Source organism: Chanos chanos, chromosome 2 (genome assembly GCF_902362185.1).
Source record: "Chanos chanos chromosome 2, fChaCha1.1, whole genome shotgun sequence".
NCBI lineage: Eukaryota > Metazoa > Chordata > Actinopteri > Gonorynchiformes > Chanidae > Chanos > Chanos chanos.
This window is the reverse complement of record NC_044496.1, coordinates 23,436,698-23,458,480: the sequence shown is the minus strand read 5'-3', so window position 1 is coordinate 23,458,480 and position 21,783 is coordinate 23,436,698. Positions and strand designations below refer to the sequence as shown.

Sequence of the window (21,783 nt, the reverse complement as noted above, 5' to 3'; positions counted from 1 at the left end):
ATATATATATATATATATATATATATAACTATATATACACTATATAACTATATATAACTATGACTATATATATATATATATATATATATATATGTGTGTGTGTGTGTGTGTGTGTGTGTGTGTGTGTGTGTATATATGTGTGTGTGTGTATATATATATATATATATATATATATATATATATATATAAAATTCTACAACATATACATTTTGAAAGGGGGCATTGACTTTCTATACCCACTGGAGGTGGTTGTTTTTAAAAGAAAGAAGTGTATATCTATCTGTCAATCATGTTTTGAAGTTTAGTTCTCATTGAAATGAAGGATCAGCCTATTATTTGAACTCTTTGCTGTTTAATGCTGTAGTTCCTCCTCATCTTATAAAATCTGCCTTTTGCCTCCTCCATTCATCAGCTTAGAATGAAAACTGAATGACTTATTCATTTAACTCATCTCTGCTGTTTGTCTCATGGAGAAATGAATGTCCCAAGGAATGGAATTGTGTCTGTCCAGTATCTCAGTGCTGTATACCGGCACCAGTAGCATTTAAGTCAGCTTTTTCCAAAGGTCAGGCCTGGTCCCTTGAGCTCCTGTCTCTAGCTCTCCCGTGAGCCCGTCTCTCAGTTCCTTTCTGTCAATCTTTTGACAAGGACAGACTCCTGGATCTATACTGACTCTAAGATCTATAATATACAATGCTGAGATCAGCCCTGATAAAATATTAAAAATAATTTCAAATGCATGTAAAATTATGTCAGACTATGTCACATCAGAGAGAATAGATCCATTACAACAAGAAAAAAGGCATAAAAATCGTTGCGTGTGTGGGTATCTCTTTGTATGAGTGTTTGTCTTTGTTTCTGTGCGCGCGCGCGAGTATGTGTGTGCTTGTGTGTGAGAGATCTCCAAAAGTACAGCCAGCCACGGACATTGTTTTCCTCTATAAAGGAGGTAACCACGCCCGTGAGATTCCCTCATCTCGCTTCACCGTCGTGATGTGAATCTCAAAAAGACGGGCAGAGGAAGGTGGTGCATCTCAGTGCGGCGCTGATGCAAGGAAGTGCCGTCCATTTGGTCCAAACGAAGGAAAGCCGTCCTGAACACGCCCCCTAACCTGTTCTGTGATTGGAGAGGTAGACGCTCCGGATGCGTCAGCTCGCAGGGGCACGCGGGCACCCATTCTGAATCACACAATCTCAGTTCACGAGCTGGATGAAGTCACGTGGCTCTCTCTCTGATTCAGCTCAGACAAACACAGAGTCTGATATCATTTAAACCCATCACATTTGCTTTCCTAAGACAGAGTAATAGTGAGACTGAGAAGGAGAGAAAGAATATATTTTCTAATAGGACTAAATGTACCCTTATGCTTGTGACAATTTTAAAAACAAAAAAAAGAGAAGAAAGAAAAAGTCCTCATATAGATGGGATCTTTTTTTTTCTCTGGCAGTTATGGCACTAAATGTAATGAAAGCAGAATAATTGATGAGGCTGGCGACTGGTGATGGTGGTGCAGTGGGGGATGGGAAGCCTGTGTGTTATTGAGTTTTAATGGGGACGGCTCATTCACACACAGGTTACTGGAGATGGATGGGTCAGGCCTCTCTCTCATGCTCCCTGTGGATGTACACAATCCCCCTCCCCTTCCTCACTTCCGTGGCCAACATGAGGGGATCAGGGGGATATTTATGAGGTGAGGAGTGTCTCTTGGGTCCCAATGCTGCCCCTGTCATCAAAGAGTGATTTTAGACTCCCAGCGCCTCCCTCGACTTACCCTCAGGGATCTCCTCCACACCTGCCCCCACCAGTACTTAGGCAGTCATCCATAAGGCACTGAGCATATGTGTGCTCACACAAAAAACAGGATCACACAGAGACTCGTGGTCACAGGCGCTAAACACATATATTGGTTCACAGACAGAAGAAGCTCTTTTGGTGCCACAGAAGAGCTCTCTGTTCCCTGGTCTGTTGGGCTGGTTCATCTGAGGTTTAAGTTCTCTTTAAAGCAGACGGGTGGGAGTGGGGGGGTGGGAGGGTAGCAGAGCACCAATCTGTTCCGGATGGGTAACTGAGAGCAAACATGCTTTACACAGGCAAGTGACACGCTTGTCCTGCCTGTCAAATTAGCAAAAGCAATGAGTAGAACAGGGCACTGTTGAAGCCAAGTGTGTAGTGTGTAGCTGCAGTTTCCCTGTGTCTGTGTTCCCTAGCTGTCCCTTTTAAGAGGAACGTCCATAACCCTCACAGTGAGAGAGTGCCATCCATTTGGCTGTTTGCTAATGCTACCAGGAACTACTCTCTATGGTGGCTCAAAAATAGATTTGGCATGCAAGTGTTTGTCTGTGAGGACAAAAAACACACATACATATACACATGTGCACACACACATACACACACACACACACACACACACACACACACACACACACACACATACACAAGCCATTAGAATGTGTTCTTAAGGATGTGTTGTCTTCCTAAAGACATAATTATGATTGATGCAGTAAAGATTGGTGTAAAAGGTGTAGAATTTGTAACAGTACATTTGGTAAAGTTCTGGTATTTGGCAAAATTGGTTTGAATTTCATGGCTTTTTTTGACATAACACAGGGTCTTAGATGTCACTTCATAACAGTGGGGACTTTATTGTAAAATAAATATCAACTTTGAAATAATCATTTGCAAAATTATACAAACAAAAAAAGGGTTCTTTTTATCAAAACATCAAAACTGTACAATTTGAAAGAAATGTTGAATGGATCATTAAAAGAAAGAAAGAAAGAAAGAAAGAAAGAAAGAAAGAAAGAAAGAAAGAAAGAAAGAAACTTCCCTCACATTTTTGGAGAGCCTCCAGTAAATTTGGTGCTGAAGGCTCAAGGCAGCAAATGTTGAATTTCGTAACTAAATGTCAGCCAAATCTTGCCTTGATTGATTCTCCTCTATTTCTGTTTTGTTGTCTTTTTCAAACATTTTTATATAACTTTGTTATCACTGTCGGTTTAGCAATGATTTGAACTGCTGCTATTCGGAACATTCCGGTCCATCTCCTCATTGCACTGTGTTGACAGCTATCGATGAACAGCCGTGATAAATGTCAGTTGCAGCCCGGACAGCTCCAGGGCATGTGGCCGATACACCCAGAGAGTCAGCAGTGAGATGACATAGAGACTGGATGCCAAGTTACTGTGAATCTGTGCCTGACGAAGACATATTTAATTATCTTTCTTTATTACCTTGAGGAAATCCTTTGAATTAGGATGGCCTCCAAATCGGCTTCAGATCATGATGTCACAGTCTTCACTTGACCAAATGTCAGTTAAGATCATGCAGGGAGGAGTGGCGAACATGGGTTAATTGGTGTTATAAGTCAATTGGTGACAGAGAAAATAACTGACTAATGCATTTTAACAAAGTATAATCATGAACTGGGTGACAAAGTCTCATTTGGGCTATGGGTGAAGCATCAGCTTGTCCAGTGTGTTCATTTTGTTGTATTATTCTCATTCAATTGTTTAAATTATTCTCAGTGTTACTTGGTGCAAATCTTTTTGTTCATCAGTGGCCAAAAGGCAAAGAGTGTGCTTGTGCCCCCACAAGCTCAGCATTGCCTGACACATGTAGAGACAAAAAAGGAAATATAATCGAATATCAGCCATGAACACCATGGAAGGAGTAGATGATGATCTCAGCATGTGATTGGATGTGCTTTGCTTTTTGAGTCTATTTAGAAATGTAAGAATCATCTGGACACCTCACATTAGCTGGTCACTATTTCACTCTCATGACAATGTGATGTGATACATGCACTCCTCCTCCCATGTTCGGTACATTACACACTGTATGATCACAGACAAAGGCTCCGCCCTCTAAAGCAAACATTTTCATGTCTGATCCACAGAAATTGTTTGAAATTGTTCAGTGAAGCCTGTCATTTTTGTTAACGTTTAGAGTTTCAAGAACGCCTGCTCCAGTTGATAAGTTGAAACTTTGTCATGTGAAGTAATTACTTTAACAAATTTCATCTTTGAAACCAAATCTTTGTCTAGACATTGCGTCTCATTTGATCTATTTTACCATCCATGAAATGTCTTTGAGGCAACACAGAGTTGTTTCCTGTTTATATTACTAAAGTGAGGCCTGAATACATGAGAAGGGTATAATTGTTGAGGAAAAGAATGGAAACATTAGTCTTGGAAGCATTAGGTGCCTGACAGTCAATTATAAACGACCAAAAGTATAGCACGAAAGATAACTGTACCTACTGTGCAAACATCAATATGAAATCAGTATGGCCTTAAGATTTTTCATCTCTGAGACACTCTCAGGCCAAGGCCAGCAGGGATCCTATGAGAGAGAGGCATTCCTGATGAGGATCCAGTCCTGATAACATCTAATAGCCTCCAAAGTGCTGCCCCGCCTTCCTGTCTCCATTAGTGGGTTAGTATGTTCGATAGGTCCTGCTGAGCTCCAGGGACCTTCCCATTGATCTCACTATAAGGCCCAAAGAAACACTAAGGAAAGGGGAGGAGAGCAGCATTTAGAGAGGACACCGTGTCAATATTGCAGAGAACAGTACTTTGTGTACTCTTGTTATGTAGCTATAGATAGCGACTAGGACACGTTCCATGTGGTAGAAGAACATATCCATTAATCTCACTGACCTTTGAGTAGACGTTCTTTGAAAAGCAGAGAGAAAATATTCATTATGCATCTATATTGCTTAGTGATAAGTATTCAGACTGCAATGTGCCTTCACAAGTTTATATACAATATACATGCACTGTATGGTTTACAGGCTGTCAGATTTATTGCTGTTGTATTGTATTACTTAGTTAAGACTGGCAGTTTCTCTATACATTTGAGCTGAACTTGCCAACCCTCTAAGAAGGCTCTCTCTCTCTTCAGTATTTTTGTTCCAACCCACTCACACTTAAATTCAAATGCTTTTCAAAATCTTGTTTTTATAGACCTTCAGTGGGAGTGTTGTTTTTTTTTTTGCTATAACAGAATAAACAATCTAATTCTACATTCTTTAAAAGTGCATTTTTTGTTAGCTTTTTAAGTACTTGAAAAGATTCTGTTACTCTATTCTATTTTGGACACTTAACAGTGAAAACACAAACACATATGTAAAATTTTGCAATATTTTTTATATAAAAAAGGATATATAGATATATATATATATATATAGCATTTCATTTGACATCACAAACCTCTCCATCGAACACAGCAAAAGAAGCCATAGACTCGCACTTTAACTTCACTCTGAGGCACAAACAAGAGTAAGGTACCTTAACATCATGGTAAATAACTGTCATTTTTGTACATTTTTGAATACCTTTACAAACAATCCTTGCGTCACTGAATATTGCAACAGTAGAAGGGCAGAGAGGGAGCTAGTGGGGAGAGGAAGGGAAGTAGAGAGGTGCAGGACTCAAGCCACTGACAGAGCACAGACTAGAAACAGGAGGGAATTACAAAATAAAAAAGAGGAAAACAAAACAGAACAAAAAAATACATACATACATCAACAGCATACTCCCAAAAAAAGCAACCACTGGCAACCATACAGGACAACTACAGAGGTGCGGACATCCAGCGAGCCAGAACCAAAGTGAGTTTTCACAGAGGAAAAGGCTGAGGATGCCACTTAGCAATCATTCTCATCTGGTGAGTGGGCCACTCACAAACTCTTTGCATTAATATTCTGTCAAAGAGATTTGTGTTGGACTCTTGCTAAATCTATATATTTTGTTTTTCTTTTTTATTTATGTATTTACTTGTTTTTGTTTTGTTTTTTGTTTGTTTGTTTGTTTTTTACAATTACTTCATGTGTAACTTTATTTATATGACATCACAAAAACACAACTTAAACAAAAAAGTTGTTACAGTCAAATGTGCTAATGTGTTACACATACTTCTGATGAACTAACAACAACTGTTACCATGGGTTTATTGCTTTGTACATTGAGTTATGGTTGGCTTCGTCCTCCAGGCCCTTGGGCCCTTTCTGTACAGGTTTCAGCAGTTCCCTTTTGGAAGCTCCCTACCTCCTCATGCCAAAATCCAACTATACCGACACATTTCCTTTGGTTAAGTGTGCAAAGAAATTGTCACATTAGTAACAGTTCAGAAGACAAAACCAATTACTGACTTCTGATTAAAAAAATAAACAAATACAAATATGAAAACTTCAATGAAACATAAAATGTATTGGTTCATGCACAGCTAACATTCACAGACGTCAAAATGGCATGGTGTTAACATATAGCCTCCAAAAACAGAAGGAATTGAAGAGCTAGGTCACTGTGATAGACTGTGCCTTGGACAAGACTCTAACAGTTTCTTATTCTCATACTTTTTTTTCCCCTTTTTTTTTTTTTTTTTGCCTCTCCAGCACTTTATGTTCATTCATATGGTGCTGGGTCCTGTCTATGCCAACTGAGTTAACAAAAAAGTAAAAAGAAATAAATGTATACATTTTTATTTCAGTAATTTAATCCCTCTGGACGATTACTGTAATTATGCTGCTGAAATTCAGCATTTTATTCGTCTAAACAGAACTCTTTGTCAGTTGTAGAATAGCAGCTTCTGTGATTATTTGAGGGGACAGATGGTGCTATGTCTGTATCTACCCTTTACCATTTTTCTAGAAAACAGCAGGTCCTCAGTCACCTGACATTTCTGTCCTTGTCCTGCTCAGGAAAATTCTCCTAGCATATTTGAGCAACACAATTATTTTGAACAAATTCGCTGGTTCATTATTTACAAATACATAGGATGAAGGTAACTGCCACCGACAAGTCAGAAATTTAAACTTCTTTTGTGACACACAATAAACTGTCCCAAAGTATCATTTTCTTTTTGGGTAAATTTTATAGCAATTTAAACATACTAGTCACAGAAATATTAATGCTTGGATATTCTTTCCCTCTATTTATTGTGTATGTGTGGGGGAGGTATCATTTTTTGGTTATAACAACATAGTCGAGCTGGACAACAAAAGTAATATATCAGTTGTGGATCCTCATTCTGCAGTACACCAAATTCCATTTATAACCCTCTGCTTTTCCCAGACCCATATAACAAAGCACCAAACACACTGTTCTTAAGAAGAACAACTCTTAATCTTCTCATTTAAAAAAGTCAACATGCTCTTACATACAGTGTCAAAACCCAAGTCTTCAGTAGTCTCACAGAAACATTACATCTACAAAGGATTAGTAACACACAATGGATTACAAATAAATTCACTTTTGTGTTGTAAAACTACACAGTACAACTCTCTCAGTGCAATCAGAAACAAAAAATTAAACTGTAAATACCGAGAGCTTAAGCTCTGGTTTAAACTCTGGCTCGTTAGGAGTTGTTAATTGAGCCTGTGGGACATTATGGTCCATAAAGTCAAATACTGAACTAATCCTAGAGGCTTCTACTACATGGAGAAGCTTAGATCAATGAGGTGAAAAGTCAGTTCACAAGATTACACAGGATTGCACTTCAAATAAATTTACTCTTGTTTTATACATAGAACATTTACAATCTGCCAATTTGATATGTCATATGTCATCTTAGTATTCAGAGACTATTTTTATTCTTTAATTTTTTTTATTCTTTAGATGTAGGATTTCACTGATTTGTGCAAACATACAACAATATATTTTTTAATCTGTATCTTAAGTCATTTCTTACTCTTTTTTTTTTTTTTAGTCTGATTTCACAAACACTACAAAATAGGTCTACGGCATGTATGCATGTGTGGGTCTAGGAGTAACTTCCCTCTTGGCTGTAGCCATACCCGCCTTGCTCTGCCCCTTCCTGGACATATTCCTCCCTCCTCTCCCAGCCCTCAGGCCAGCCTCCGTTCAGCTGCGTTGTGGCTCCGTACGTCTTGGCTGGCCCACCCAGAGCTCCGTAGCTCTGGGTGATGTCTCCTGTCTCTTCAGCCAGCTCATCCTCATCGATGAAACCACACTTCTCCTCACTGGTCTGCTCCGGATCTGCCCAAGGCTGCTTCTCCCCAGAGGCAAAAATGCCATAGAATATCACGCCTCCGTAATGGACCAGCGAGGCGATCAGGAACACGTATTGCCACTCTTCCCGAGTCTGAGGACATGGAGAGGTGAGGTAGACTCAAAAGTTGTTTCCCCTCTAACACAAATGGGTAATGGGTAGACCTAACAGAAGAGCTTCGGTGGTTTTTAATCTTTTCACAGCGGTACACGTGTAGGGGAATATTAATTGCATTCAAAACCATGCTACCATGGTTGTGATAGCTGAACTCCAAAATGCTAAAATTTTCATTTTTAGCTGGAAACAATGTATGCATTTCAGGCCAGGATCTGAATAAGCCTTTTAGCACCAAAACCACTGTTGGCTGCAATGAAGTGCAATACTGCGAAATGCAATCAAAACTATAAAGGTTTGCATCTATTTGTTTCTAAAACAGATATCAAAGCAATTTATCCACACAAACACATCACAAGTTCAATAAATTTCTGCACTGAATTATTTTAACTGTGACCTGCTGTTTACATGTATGACTTTGTAGGGCTGTCACTTTTACCCAAGTTTCCTATTCAGTGATCAAAGTAAAAAATGACATCTGTCAAGCTTTTATCAAGGTAATATCTGAAGTGCTGAAAGCTTCAGGAGCAAACATAATTTAAAATGCTGTTGTTTGGATAGGTGTTTCAAGAATATAAACTGCAAATTTCAAACCTCAACCTTGTCTGAATTCTGTTATCATTTCAATTGCATTAACCATAATTTGAGAAACAATTCACCTCCATTAATTTAGGTAAGTACATAGTAACCAGATGCAAACTGCCAGACAGTTTTATAACATCGACAGTCCTATGTTACTGTGGACCAACATTTTGCAAAACAAATTTAATGCATCCATACCTTATACCAGTGGATAAGTACCAATCAACAGTCAATAGAATTCAAAGGAAATTCTGTTTCAACAATTTGTGTCAAAATACACAAGTATTTGCACTTTTATTATCATCTGTAATAAAGTCACTGGCAACAAAATTACTGTCCAATGAAAAATTAAATAAAAAGCTTGTTTAGGCCTTGATATCATACACTCCTATTGTCTGAACCCCCTGCTCCTGGACCTCAGATATTACAGGAGTAGAATACATTAATAGTTCAGCTCTACAGTTATCTTATTGTAAGACTGTTGTGGTGAAAAGATGAAAAACTTCTTAACATTTGCCCTAGGATGGTGGATGCTTGTTCAGTGCTAAATGAATTCAAATGGTTCAGTGCTGCAGACAAATTGAAATGACACACAGGCTAAAATGCATAAAGCCCAATCAGCCTCCAGAACAATCTCTGCATTCTAAATTAGAATCAAATAGACAAAATGAGAGTTTACCTTATGTTTTGTCATTGCACCCACTATGAGTGGGCACACCATGCCTGAAAGAGTACCCACACCATTAGAGATGCCCATGAGGATACTGGCATAGCGAGGTGCAATGTCCAAGTGATTGACATTGAACCCTGAGACACAGACGCACACAACAAGCACAAAGACAAAAAAAAGATTGTCAAATCGTGGTAGATATGTAACCCGACAAAACTTAAATAAACTATATGATTTACTGAAAAGGTTACACTTATAATCTCACAACAACAAATGCCACAACACTGCAGCACTTATTTGTATTTTGAAGTATATTTCCATTGCAGAGAGTACATCGTTTTCATTTGACTCTCTGCCGCTCTGCTGGGGAATGAGACTAAATATAGATACAGCAGCCATCTTGAGCGGGGAGAAACAACCAGCCTCCCTCCCCCTCCTCCTCCCCCTCCCCCTCCCCCTCCCCCTCCCCCACGTAGAGTTATGTCTGGAGCGCCTTCCTACATGGCTGCTCTCATGGGAGAGTGTATGAATTATTTAAAAAGTCCAGCAGAAAAAAGCTCATCTGTCAACAGCCAGCTACAAAGGCTGGAAGACATTTTTGCTGGGGAAGTAAAATCTTGCTTATTTGGGTATTTAAATATCTATAGCAGGTCATTCTTTTTTTTTTTTTTTAAAAAAGTCCACTTCCATATTTATTTTAAAAAGGTATTGGCTCACCTGATATTGCAAAGCCGCTAAAACCCACAGCCAGGACCAGGAAAGAGATGGCCACTCCTTTACTGTGAGAGTAACCAACTACCAGCAGAAGAGTGGCCTCCATCCCAAACCCTACGGTCAAATGGAGCAAACATCAGCACAATGTGCTGGTCTATGTGTGATATCACAAAAAAGCACACATCTGTATAAAACTACATAAAAGTCACCCAACCATCCGTAAAAGGTTTTAATCCTTAATTCTTCACTCTCATAATGGCAACCAAGTCATCTTTATTATCTTTCAAATAGTAATATTGATGCAATTATTCAATTAATGTTTAGATAATACCATCTTGACTGTCAAGACAAACAAAATATTCAGACCATAAAAGTGAATTACGACTTGTGAGGAGAAGAGCTGGGTTCGTAACAGATACTGACCTCCACAGTTCATGATCTTTCTGACAGTGGTGGTAGACAGGATGTTCTTACTGCGCAGAAAATCAGCAATCTGCCCCCCAATGGGTACAATGATGGTCATTACCAGATGGGGCAACGCTGACAGCATGCCAACCTGGAAGACACAACAACTGGAAGGGTCACATTCACTTAAGGGCAGGATGGAGGATTATGGTCAGGATACCTGGGCACCAGATCTTTCCATAGCCATTTACGCACCTTTACAATACCAGATTCCAGTCAGAAACAGAGTCTCATGGAAGAAAATAATACCAGAATGATTTGGGGACAAAAGCTGAAAAAAAGTCTATCCCTGACAGAACAAGCTGATACTCATGTTTCAGTTCAAATCATTGGCCAGAGATCACTAATCATCATTGTATTTACTGCATCACATCACTGAAAACATAACTTAATATCATTTTCAAACAAAAATTTGCAGAATACACAAAATTAACAATTTAATCAAATTAAACCAACCCATACATGCAGGGTCATCTGATATTAGCATACATCAGCATATTAACATAGATTAGCATATGCTAGCTACATGTGTTGTCTGTGAACAAACCTGTTTAGGAGAATGACAAACCAGTTTGCTGCAAAACTAACTTCATTTCTACTTTTAATTTAACAGACATCACTATATGGCAATGGGGATTTAAATAACAATCCTGAATTTAATGACATCTGTTCCAATCAATAATGACAAAGACAGGTAGAAACAATTGAAATTATATGCAAATGGAGACCTTACAATCCAATAGTGCATGAATAATGCAACGACCTAACTTATCCCTCTGAGCATAACAAAGGTCATGTCACCAAGGACAGATAAATCCCATCAATACAAAAATACTCACACACAATGCATGCGTACACACACACACATTTATAACACAAAAAAAGTACATTGCCAGTTTTACCTTGCTGATCTCAAATCCAAACACCTCCTCAAAGTACGCTGGCTGGCTGATAAGCAGTAGGTAGAAGGTCCAGCTCCTGCAGAAGTTGGCCACAATAATTGCATAGACAGGCATAGAGGTGAAGAACTTCCTCCAGGGTGTCTTGAATTTCTGGAAAGTAAGGATATGACGGTGAACACTGACCCATTTGATAAACTGTGGAAGTAAATTGTGTAGCCATACTTGTTATGACACAATTTATTGATCATAATTACTATTTGCATACAGAATTTGAGAATTTTTAAGAGGAACTTTTATAAGTTTAATGTAGAATTAACAACAACAAAAAAGGAATTCAATCATCAGCTGAATCAGTCTGCAGTTAGAGCTGATGTGAATGATTGTTATACTGCTATCACAGCTGTTTTTGTCTGAGGAGTAAGGCTTTCTGTAATCTGAAATATGCCTTACTGTAACATCTTCCAAAGAGCTAACATACTATCAAAAAAAGGAAAATAATGAAAAAATGGGAGCAGTAATAAATAAAATACTAAAACCTATGTGACAGCAAGTTCAAACTTCAGGTGGAAATATTTATTTTAATGTTACCTTTAAAGACATGGAGAGCACAATGAAAACTTCTATACAGAAAGTGAACTATTAGCATAAACTTCAATATACAATGTCATTACCAGTAGTATTTTGATGCTTTTTCTAACACTTCAAGGCATTTTACTGTGTCACTTCATAATCACTGATATATAAAACATCAAATTGTCAATCAGATTAATTACACAAAAAAATTTAAGTGGCTTTAGCAAAGTCTGGAGATTTAAAAATATCCAACATAAAGTCAGATAAATATCTGAGATAAAGTTTAAATAGTATAGCATCATCATAACGTGGTCTAGAGTGTATGTTATTTTTAACTAGAGTACCGCTAGGACCCAGATGGATTAAAGAAACAATGCACCATCTATCAAAAGAGATGAAAACTGAAGTGTAAGCAGAAGTGAAACTTGTGAAATCTCTATAGGAAGTCTTTGCACGAAGTACTAGTACTTACTCTCTGCAGTTCTTAGTTATGGAGAAAAAAAGATGGCGGAGATAGAGGATAATGATAGAGAGAAAACACTCTGGGGATCTAACATCAAAACAAGCCAAAGTAAAATAGGTCAAAAGCTCTCCACCATACGTTCATTAAAGCAATTGATTTGGAGGAGCTATAAACTTTTTAAGACGAAAATCTCCCTGGCAGTACATAACTAACAAATTTTGGCCTTCTTCAATCATTAAGAGATCATATACAGAGCAGAGGAACAGAGTGACCTCGTAACATATTTTATGAACCTGTTGGCTTCGTTTTAAGTAAAGTCAATAGCTGTCATGAGTCTTAGCTGGTTTTGACTTGAATGGAGGACAGGAGAAGATGTGGTTGTTCCACTCACTTCAGCAGGCCCAAGCAGCTTTGCACTCTCTCCAATGCTCTCCTCTATATAGAAACGCTCTTCATCAGTGATGGTGGGATGCTCTGCCGGACTCTCATAGGACACAAAGATCCAGAACATATACCAAAAGATTCCAAAACACCCTGCAGTCACAGGAGAGAATGTATTGCCTTGTTTTGGTCTTGCTTTTCTTTGGTTTTATAATGCACTTCTTATCTCAAGCAGTCTTATGTCAAGATGCATATTCTTTAAAAAAAAACCCATTCTGTTAAGTAAACTGTCTCTTGGTAACAACTGGTGAATATACTTTAATTGCAACATCAGATATCATTGCTGAATATGTGTTCTAAGAGGGAGTGTTATGCCTGGAGACCTGACTTCAAGAAAATGAAGCAGAGGGACACAGGGAAAGAGTCATGCAGAGTTCTTAATTACGGCTTTACAACGACAGCATTCTAAATTACATGATCGGTCATCTTGACTTTCACTGTTTCACTTTCTCTTTCACTCAATGTCCAATAAATATACACACATACTACACACAAAGATTTCTCACCATAGACATAGAAAACAGAGGACCAGCCAGTGTACTGAACTAGAATCCCAGCCAGAGGCATTGCAATGACTGCACCAGCATAGGAGCCTAGAGGAGAGGAGAGGAGAGGAGAGGAGAGGAGAGGAGAGGAGAGGAGAGGAGATGGATAAGAGAAATAGAAGATGAGGTGGGGAGGAAGAAATACCAGGAGAAAGAATAGGTGGGGAGGAGTCAAATGGGAAAGATTTCAAAGAAAATACGAAGTATATATCAGTGGAAGGACTGTATTTGAGAAGTGACAGAATCAAATGAGATCTTTGCCAAACACATAAACATATCCATAATTCTCACTGTTATGTGACTCATGCATCTGATGAGCTGACCTGATGAGCTCATAGGGTCAAAAATGTGTAACACCACCTTTCAGCCTGTGTAGCTTCAGCATCTAAATAATTTGATAAAAATGGAGACAGTAATTTACCACAGAAGGAGGTGGTGGCTAAGCGACTCCTCTCCAGTGGTGGGGCCCATTTACTCCAGATCCCATGGCAGGCTGGGTAGGTAACACCCTGGACACACAACAAGGCATTATCTGCTGTGCCTCCCTAATAAAGCTTTAAATTTGCATAGGATACCTTAATAAGGATTCTATCACAACATTCACCTTAAAAATGGACAGCAATCAATAACAAATAAGGGGCAGTCAAACAGTTCTATGAAGAAAGTACAACAAGCATGTAGAAAAGGGTGCTAATGTTTATACGACACAAGCAATATATATGTGCAATTGTAAGCAAACTTCTTGCTGGCTCTGGTCAAAGTACCAATTTCAAAGATAACAAAAGCTGTCTAGACCCTAAACAGTAAATATGCCTAAATAGTCAACATTGTATTCATCCATATTTTTACTGATTCAAACAAATAAAAAAAGAGTGAGAGAGAGAGAGAGAGAGAGAGAGAGAGAGAGAGAGAGAGGGAAAAGAAGAAGAAGGTTTGCGCTGATACTTAAATTCACTTTACTATGCTTCTTACGTAAAAATAATGTGTGTGACAGTAAGTGCACCTTTTCAATTGGTTTAAGTGTGTTAAAGAAAGCTTCAGAAAGCCTAGAGCTTTTTGGAACTATGTGTTTTGTAGAATCACAGGACATGTGTTTGGAGGAAAAGACTGAAAAAGCTTCTCAATTTTTAAGCATGCAAGAGGATCTGTTATGTGAAGCAGAGGATACTGTGTAGGAGGAAAAGGGAATGATTTAAACTAGATATTAGTAAATCCTACAAAGAGAACAGATTTCTTTAGAGAAACTGCAGTAACAGTTCCAACGCTCTCAGAGTGAGACTTCGCTCTTCACTCATAGTTGGGAAGCCATGTAAACACAAATGGAGAGAGACACACAGTGGTGCAGTCCATCTTTTTTCACATTCATACCTCCAACTGTGCAATTCTTGCCTAAGTGGTGAAATGAAGATGAATTCTTTGCAATGTCCGTCACAGTGGCCAGACTTGATTTTTATTGGCAAAGGGGTCATGTAATTTGCAGTCAATACGTTTTTGCATACAACCTTGCTCTTGAGTTTCTAACACTGTCATGCCTTTCATATGCAGGGGACCCCAGTTTAGTGGCTGACTGCAGTTTTGCCTTTCTCAGTTATTTGAAAGTAACATCTTTCTCATTTTTTTCATGTCTTGGTAGCTGATCACTTTCCTTTCTATCATCCTTTATTTTAATTCTCAGATGTAGTTAGGGGTCTCTTTTTAAGAACATGTGGTTTGGAACATGAATTTCTGAGATAATGGACTGTATCTCAGTGCACTAAGCTGGGGGTTGGGGGGGGGGTGAAAAAGGAAAAAAAAGAGAGGATTTGCAAGAGCAGATCATCATACAGAACGTTTCTCAAACAGCTGATTATACGGCTCTGTGTCTTCAATGTCTTCACTTGGTTGTGTACAAAGGAATGGCTTACACATTTTGTACAATGTAACATGGACTGTTATGTAAAAGATATAATTGTCTGAGGGAAGGTGATCAATGTTTTGTTGAAAATTATTTTATTTTCTTCATATGTCTGTGATTAGAAATAATAAAAAAGGCTCTTGGATTAGCCTACTATAGGAAACATTTAGAAGCTGTTGTGACAGCTCAAGGAAGTCTAAATATCAAGGGGATTAATCTGTAAAAATGCAAACAAATAGTGATAAAACATTGAGATTTGTGGCATATCGCTGCTGGGCCATCTTCAGTGTATTTGCATATGCAGTAAAACATTCTTTGAAACATTTTCATTCATATAAATTATGCTATAGGACAAGGGAAGGTAAGCATGATGTACCACTCTGATTTAAATTAATGAGCAGCCTGTACAAAGACAATTCACTGTGTTTTCCCTGTGGAGCAAAATGCACAACTCAACAATACTCGCATCCTAAACACATTTGGATCTGTCAGCTGATGTTTGGCATCTGGGTGATAACATACTGAAAATAAAGAACAGGCGGATCAAAATATTGCTGCCATTTTTAGATCATCAGCATTTCTTGAATCAAGAAAAATATTAATCATCCTGACTGACAAAAGACACTTTAAGCTTTCAGGAGGATCTTAAGGAATGGTCTAAAGAAGAAGAAAATTTATGAGTAAAAAGAAGAAATATAAGAGTGTTAAGGAGGAAATGTCAGTATACGATGCTTTCACAAAGCTCTACAAGGAAACACTGTCCTTTTGTTTTTCTCTGTAGGATACCAGACACCAGAACACCTATAAGGTTTTACTAGCAGACACTAGATACCTTGTGGTCAGCATAGTATGAAAGCAGAGTGAACCCTCACACATATGTGCACACACTGAACAGATCAATGCATTCCTCACAGTGACCAAGACAATAGTATTGGCTGCTGCTAAGTAGCTGCAGGATATGTCTGATTTTTTTTTTTTTTTTTTTTTTGCTGATGCTGCCATGAGAATCCCCACAAAATAGTCTCACTAAATACATCTAACTGAAAGCTATACTGCTTTTGAAAATGGAAGGTTCAAAATATCATTACTTCTACATAGCTGGTTATGTTTAAAACAAAATTAATAGAATTTAGGTTGGAAAAGAGAAAAGGAGAGAGAGAGAAACAGAGAGAGATCTTACCTCTACTAGCCCTTGTAATATCCTTACAAAAATGACACAACCATAATGCACACGTGCAGCAGAGGGAATGAACATGTTGAGAGTCGAGGTAAGAAGTATGGCCGCACCAAAAACTCTGTAATGAAAACCCCAGGAAGGAAAAGGTAAACTGAAGGTAACTAAAAGATTATAATCAGGTCAATTGTTCATGAGTTATCAGAACAATTAACATAAGTTGTTTTTTTCGTCAACTCATGAACTGTGGTGGTGAGCTATGAAACAGTAAACTGTCTTTTGGGGGCAAAAAAGCGATCTCCTGAAATGCGATATTATAAAAATTAAATACATTTTCCCGAATATGAGACTGTGGCCGATACTGAAAGTGGTTGAGAGTGTTGTTTTCCCCTTTTCAGTGCACTGATATTTTCATTACATTCTTGTCTGATGTTTACTAAGATGTAGTAGGATAGTGAAACACATTTTCACTTTCGCTGCTTACGCTTGGTTATCATAGCAGGCAGGCGTGCCGAGACCATTCGAACTGTGTAAGCGGTAGTGGATGATGGCATTTGTTTCTATGAATAGTCGTGCCCGTACAAAGTACCTACCGGGGCACACACATAGGCTTCTGCTGGTTTAGAATTTGAACAGACATGAACAAGACTGTGAAACTGCATCATAAAAAAAGGAGGAGAAGGCATTACATAGATGGCGTGGGAGAGGGTGGCACATCAGACGTTTTACTACGTGCACAGGTCGCGCATGACACTCCCAAAATGCTGGTTCATTCATGGAGCTCACTTCAGTTTATTTCACATTTGTGTCACGTCTTGTACTGCTCCAGACCTTTCGCACCCCACCCTCCCACTGGCGCGCGAGAGACCTGCTTTAATCGGATTGAGGGAACTCTCCAGCACGAGACTGCTGATTCGATTACGCTCCTAAACCAGTCAAGGGCTGATGTATGAACTGAATAAATGACAAATAATCAGCCTTAAATAGTGAGCCGTTTTACCGTTGGAAATGTCTGTTGAGCGAATACATGCAAAAAAAAAAAAGATAAATATGGCATAATGCTCATAAAATGTTTTCTTTCGCCGTTCGTTAATAACGGAATTTATGGGCACACTATTTTCAAAGTTCGACAAGACAAATATATTTTTGATGTATTTGCACTTTTTTTGGAAATCGAAAGGTTGCGCACACATTCAAAGTCAGACTCAACATTAGCGACATGCAAATGCTTTTGAAACAGAATTTGGACAACCCCATTGGCAACAACGGCGATGCTGGTAGCCATGCTCCCTTCATACAAGAGATTAGACACGGCATCCCTGCGGGACCTCATTAACAGGTGGAGAAAGCCCCGCGGACCTTATCCTAAGCCAAATCTCGTCTCTCCTGCTGGGGTGAGTGCCACAGTCTGCATCACAGCCGGCATTCACATGCAGAGCCACTGACACAGCTAGTGTGGCCTACTAAACCTTGGCATCCACTTCAGCTATCGTCTAGCCGTTTTCTTGTGCTCCCCATATTACTTTCAGTAATACCCAATTACTTCCAGTGGGCAAATCAAAAAGTAATTCGCACGAATTTGGTAAACTCAATAAAGAAAAGAAATCGAATAACGTGTTCGTGTACATGAGATGTACATTTTTGACTATCAAAGCTAAGCACATAAACCAGCATTGACAGGAGACTTCAGAAAATTAACAATAGACATTAAACATGAAAAAAGAAAACCAATTAATCGAACATAAATAAATAAATGAATAAATAAATAAACCTGCTCACCTGTTGGCCGCCAGTCTCGAAGATATGTAGCCACCGGGAATTTGAGTAACGATATAACCCCAGAAAAATGAGCCATGGATCATCCCAACAGTCTCCGGGTCCCAATTAAACTTTGCTTTCTTGGAGAAGAAAGAAAGAAGAACATGGTGTACCTTCTGCAGTTGAGAAAAAATAACTACCAACTGATGTCTCCGCCAGGTCTCGATTTAAAGTAAACTTGATAACCCTTTATTAGAAATAATATTCCAATATTTTTTATTCATTAATCTTCACAGTGACATGTTCATGAAGGCGACGACAGTATTTAGCGACATCTAATTATTAGTTCCGGTCAATGTACCCTGTATACAACATGGCTTTGGGATTGGGAAATACTCTATCAGTTTCGGCAAACGCTGACCTATGATGGGTTTTGTGTTATCACAAACCAATTTTAATTTAATTTAAGAGCAATCACTAAAGACCATAAAATACAACAATACTTACAGTGATCGAATTAATTTATAAAGATGCACTGAAATGATCTCAAACAGATTTCAGGAACAGTTTGACATTTAAAACAATTTTGCCATCTTATCCACTTATTGTTGTGCGGCTAAAAATATTTGGTAGAATGATGATTGTTAGTGTCGACGCAAGAATTTGTTCCTTGGTTTTACTCCTAGAAACCAACGACAATGACATCTCACGCATCAAGGTCAAAATTGTGCGTCACAGCTTGTTCTAGGGAAAAGTTTGCAACGAATGCCTGTGCTAGCCTTTCACATCCAGCTCACGTCGGTATGCTGTTGATATTTTACAGGCTCTAACACAAAACGATACATTATAAATTACGCCTCCATGAAACAGATATATACAAGGTTAATACACTAAATTAAAGATAGATAATATACAAAAACACCCGGTTATATTCAACACATTTCAGCAAATTAAAAGAAAATGCAATTGATGGGAAGGGGACATCCATCAAGGGGACACGCCGCTGACGTAAACAGGCAAAATCTCAAATCCACCCCACGTAGGCCTACCTCTTTGATGATTATTTTCCCGCCTTGGTGAATGGTGCTGTTGTTAACCATGCTCACAATAGCCACGCCCAAGTTGCATCGAATACCGAAAGAAATGCAGAAGCCTAGGCCACTCATGATGGCGATGATATAGCGACGCGGGAGACCGAAGCACGTGCAGTCGCAAAGTGGTTGTTTCTTCACGTTGGTCTGAGATGGTCGTCCATCTTCAGTTAATTCAATTACTTCTCCAGTTTTCTGTCGTTTCTCCAACACTCTGCACCGGTCAAAAGGAGAAACGTATTTAAAGCATAGTAGACACTTGAATGCACAGACATTGCAAGAGACACTTTTTGAACATATTTAATACTAAAAAGACAGACAGTGAATTTAAATTAAAATGAAACCTCAATGCTTATATCCAAACTGTGGGCATCACAAAAACTGAACATTAAATAGTAGTGTGCAACTGATCAATGAGTGTGCCTCAAAAGCTGGCATATATCCAGAAGAGAGACAAGCCCTCCAGGCGCCATTTGTAGAATGTGTATGAAGTATGTTATGTAATTTTTAAAAACCAATATTATTTCTTCAGTAAGGTCGATAGACTGTAGTTGTGTAACTTTCTGATGGGCTATATTTAAAACGGGTGAGGGTTATCTCATGAAAACACCCCAAATTCCATCTTTAGGAACAACTGTTCAGCTGTTCAGATGTGCCTTATACCGCAATGCAGCAATCCCTTCACCTTCGCCCTTATTTGCATTCACAGAGGTTTGGTGTTTACTCATATCAGGAAAGATTCAAATTCTCACGTAACTCACTCAGTAAACTGCTGACCGCCATCAAAATAAAATGTTAAAGATTATAATGAGGATTAATCACAGACATAAAACGACATTGTTTCAGAACTTCTTTTGTTCTGCATCGAATGTTAGGGGACTCCGTACTGGAATGAAAATGAATTTACTGTCCTTAGATAAAACGCTCGGTTTATGGTGTACGTAGAAAATATTGCTAGTTTTGTTTTTTATTCGTTATTTTGCACCAAATAATAAGAAGAGTTGTAGGATGTATGTTGATGATACACTACATGATTTTCTTTCTTCGTTTTTTCCAGGAGACAATTTCTCGTAACTTGACAGCTTACTCCAATACATGTACACGAACATATTATATAGGTAATAATATTTTTAAATATTCAATAAACCATTATTTTAGAAACAAACAAAACGAATGAAAAATGTAAATCTAGAAAATCATCAGAACCGAAACAAGCTTAAAGAAAACACGTGAAAGGGAATGTCTTTTCACGAAGAACAGAAACAACCACGGAGGAGTTTCAATAATTAAGTGATAGCACAATCGACAAATCCGTGTCCACGATTCTTGGATTCGCGACCAAAGCATCTTTAAAACACCCCTTCAAGATAAATAAATAATTATATAAAATTATAAAAATCAGAGATCTAAGAATTAAAACAAATAAAAGGATAAAAGAAACCATCGTTCCGTGAATAAATTATGCGCACGAGATTCTCTCACATGATGACAGATTTTGCCTTTTTGTGTGAATTATTCAAGGCTTCTGCGACTGGTCTCTAAAAGGAGGTGTCACTCTAGGGAGTAAGCTAATCGAACGATTACAATTCATTCGCAAAAGCTTCACTGGCAATCACATCGTTATGATTTAAAACTCTGAGAGCCACCGCTCACGCTTTAAAATGCTGCAGTAAAATACTATACTTCTCAAGATTATTCACATAGTTATATGGGTAACTATGTGAACAATTACCTGTGAAACTATGTGACAAAGGTAACTTGTGTTCATGAGACACAAGGGTCGAGCAGTAAACTGCACGTTAGCCATTACTGCACATATTATGAAAAATATTTCTGTGGTTTTAGTGCTTAGAAAGACGTCTTAATTTTTTCTGTTTTTCGAGGTAAGGCATTTCAGTCGTATGATATTACTGATAATGTGCATAACAGCGAATTTGTCAGCGGTTAATTGAAAGCAACAAACCTTTATGATAATACAAATGATTACCTGTAGAAGTGCCCTAGCGTCTTCCCCGCCAGTTGCTTGAATCCTTCTTTGCTGGGAGTAAAACCGGGCTCCTTCGGAGTATCCATGTCCAAACGATGTAATCCTACAATTTTCCTGATGTTAAAGTATCATGTCACAGTGCAGGATGATCGGACATATCGTACAGACACACCATAGATCTGTGATTCTCTCTGAAGGCTAGGTAAATTAGTGGTGGACAAGGCGCGAGCGGAAAAAGACGCCTACATAAGAGAGGAATCAGATGTGATCTATCTCCCTTTTCAGAATCATAAACTCATCACTCCCTATGCGCACAGGAAACGCACGCAATGCCATCGCCGTTTGTCAACAAATTTCTTATTTAAAAAAAAGTTTAATTGAAAACTTCAAAAATATTAC

The 21,783-nt window shown here is 38.4% G+C and overlaps 1 protein-coding gene across 1 annotated transcript; it reads right to left on the bottom strand.

The window, feature by feature from the left end:
* Window positions 1-7,762: 7,762 nt before the first annotated feature.
* slc17a6b (solute carrier family 17 member 6b) lies at window positions 7,763-21,470 on the bottom strand. Its single transcript, XM_030766095.1, has 12 exons — window positions 21,385-21,470; window positions 19,356-19,611; window positions 18,328-18,446; window positions 16,555-16,669; window positions 13,902-13,989; window positions 13,442-13,528; window positions 12,886-13,028; window positions 11,459-11,608; window positions 10,515-10,647; window positions 10,095-10,205; window positions 9,387-9,514; window positions 7,763-8,104 (listed from the first exon to the last, which is right to left on the bottom strand). Exons 1-12 carry the CDS (start codon window positions 21,468-21,470, stop codon window positions 7,763-7,765), a joined length of 1,758 nt encoding a protein of 585 aa, XP_030621955.1.
* Window positions 21,471-21,783: the final 313 nt, after the last annotated feature.

Bases quoted from the DNA above. Each gene is read 5' to 3' on its own strand.
- slc17a6b (XM_030766095.1), bottom strand. From the start codon at position 21,470: ATGGATACTCCGAAGGAGCCCGGTTTTACTCCCAGCAAAGAAGGATTC. The intron at 11,609-12,885 runs GTGAGTGGAACA...CTTACTTTCCAG, and splicing joins AGCTGCTTGGGCCTGCTGAA to AAATTCAAGACACCCTGGAG. The intron at 10,648-11,458 runs GTAAAACTGGCA...TGTGTCTTCCAG, and splicing joins TTGGATTTGAGATCAGCAAG to GTTGGCATGCTGTCAGCGTT.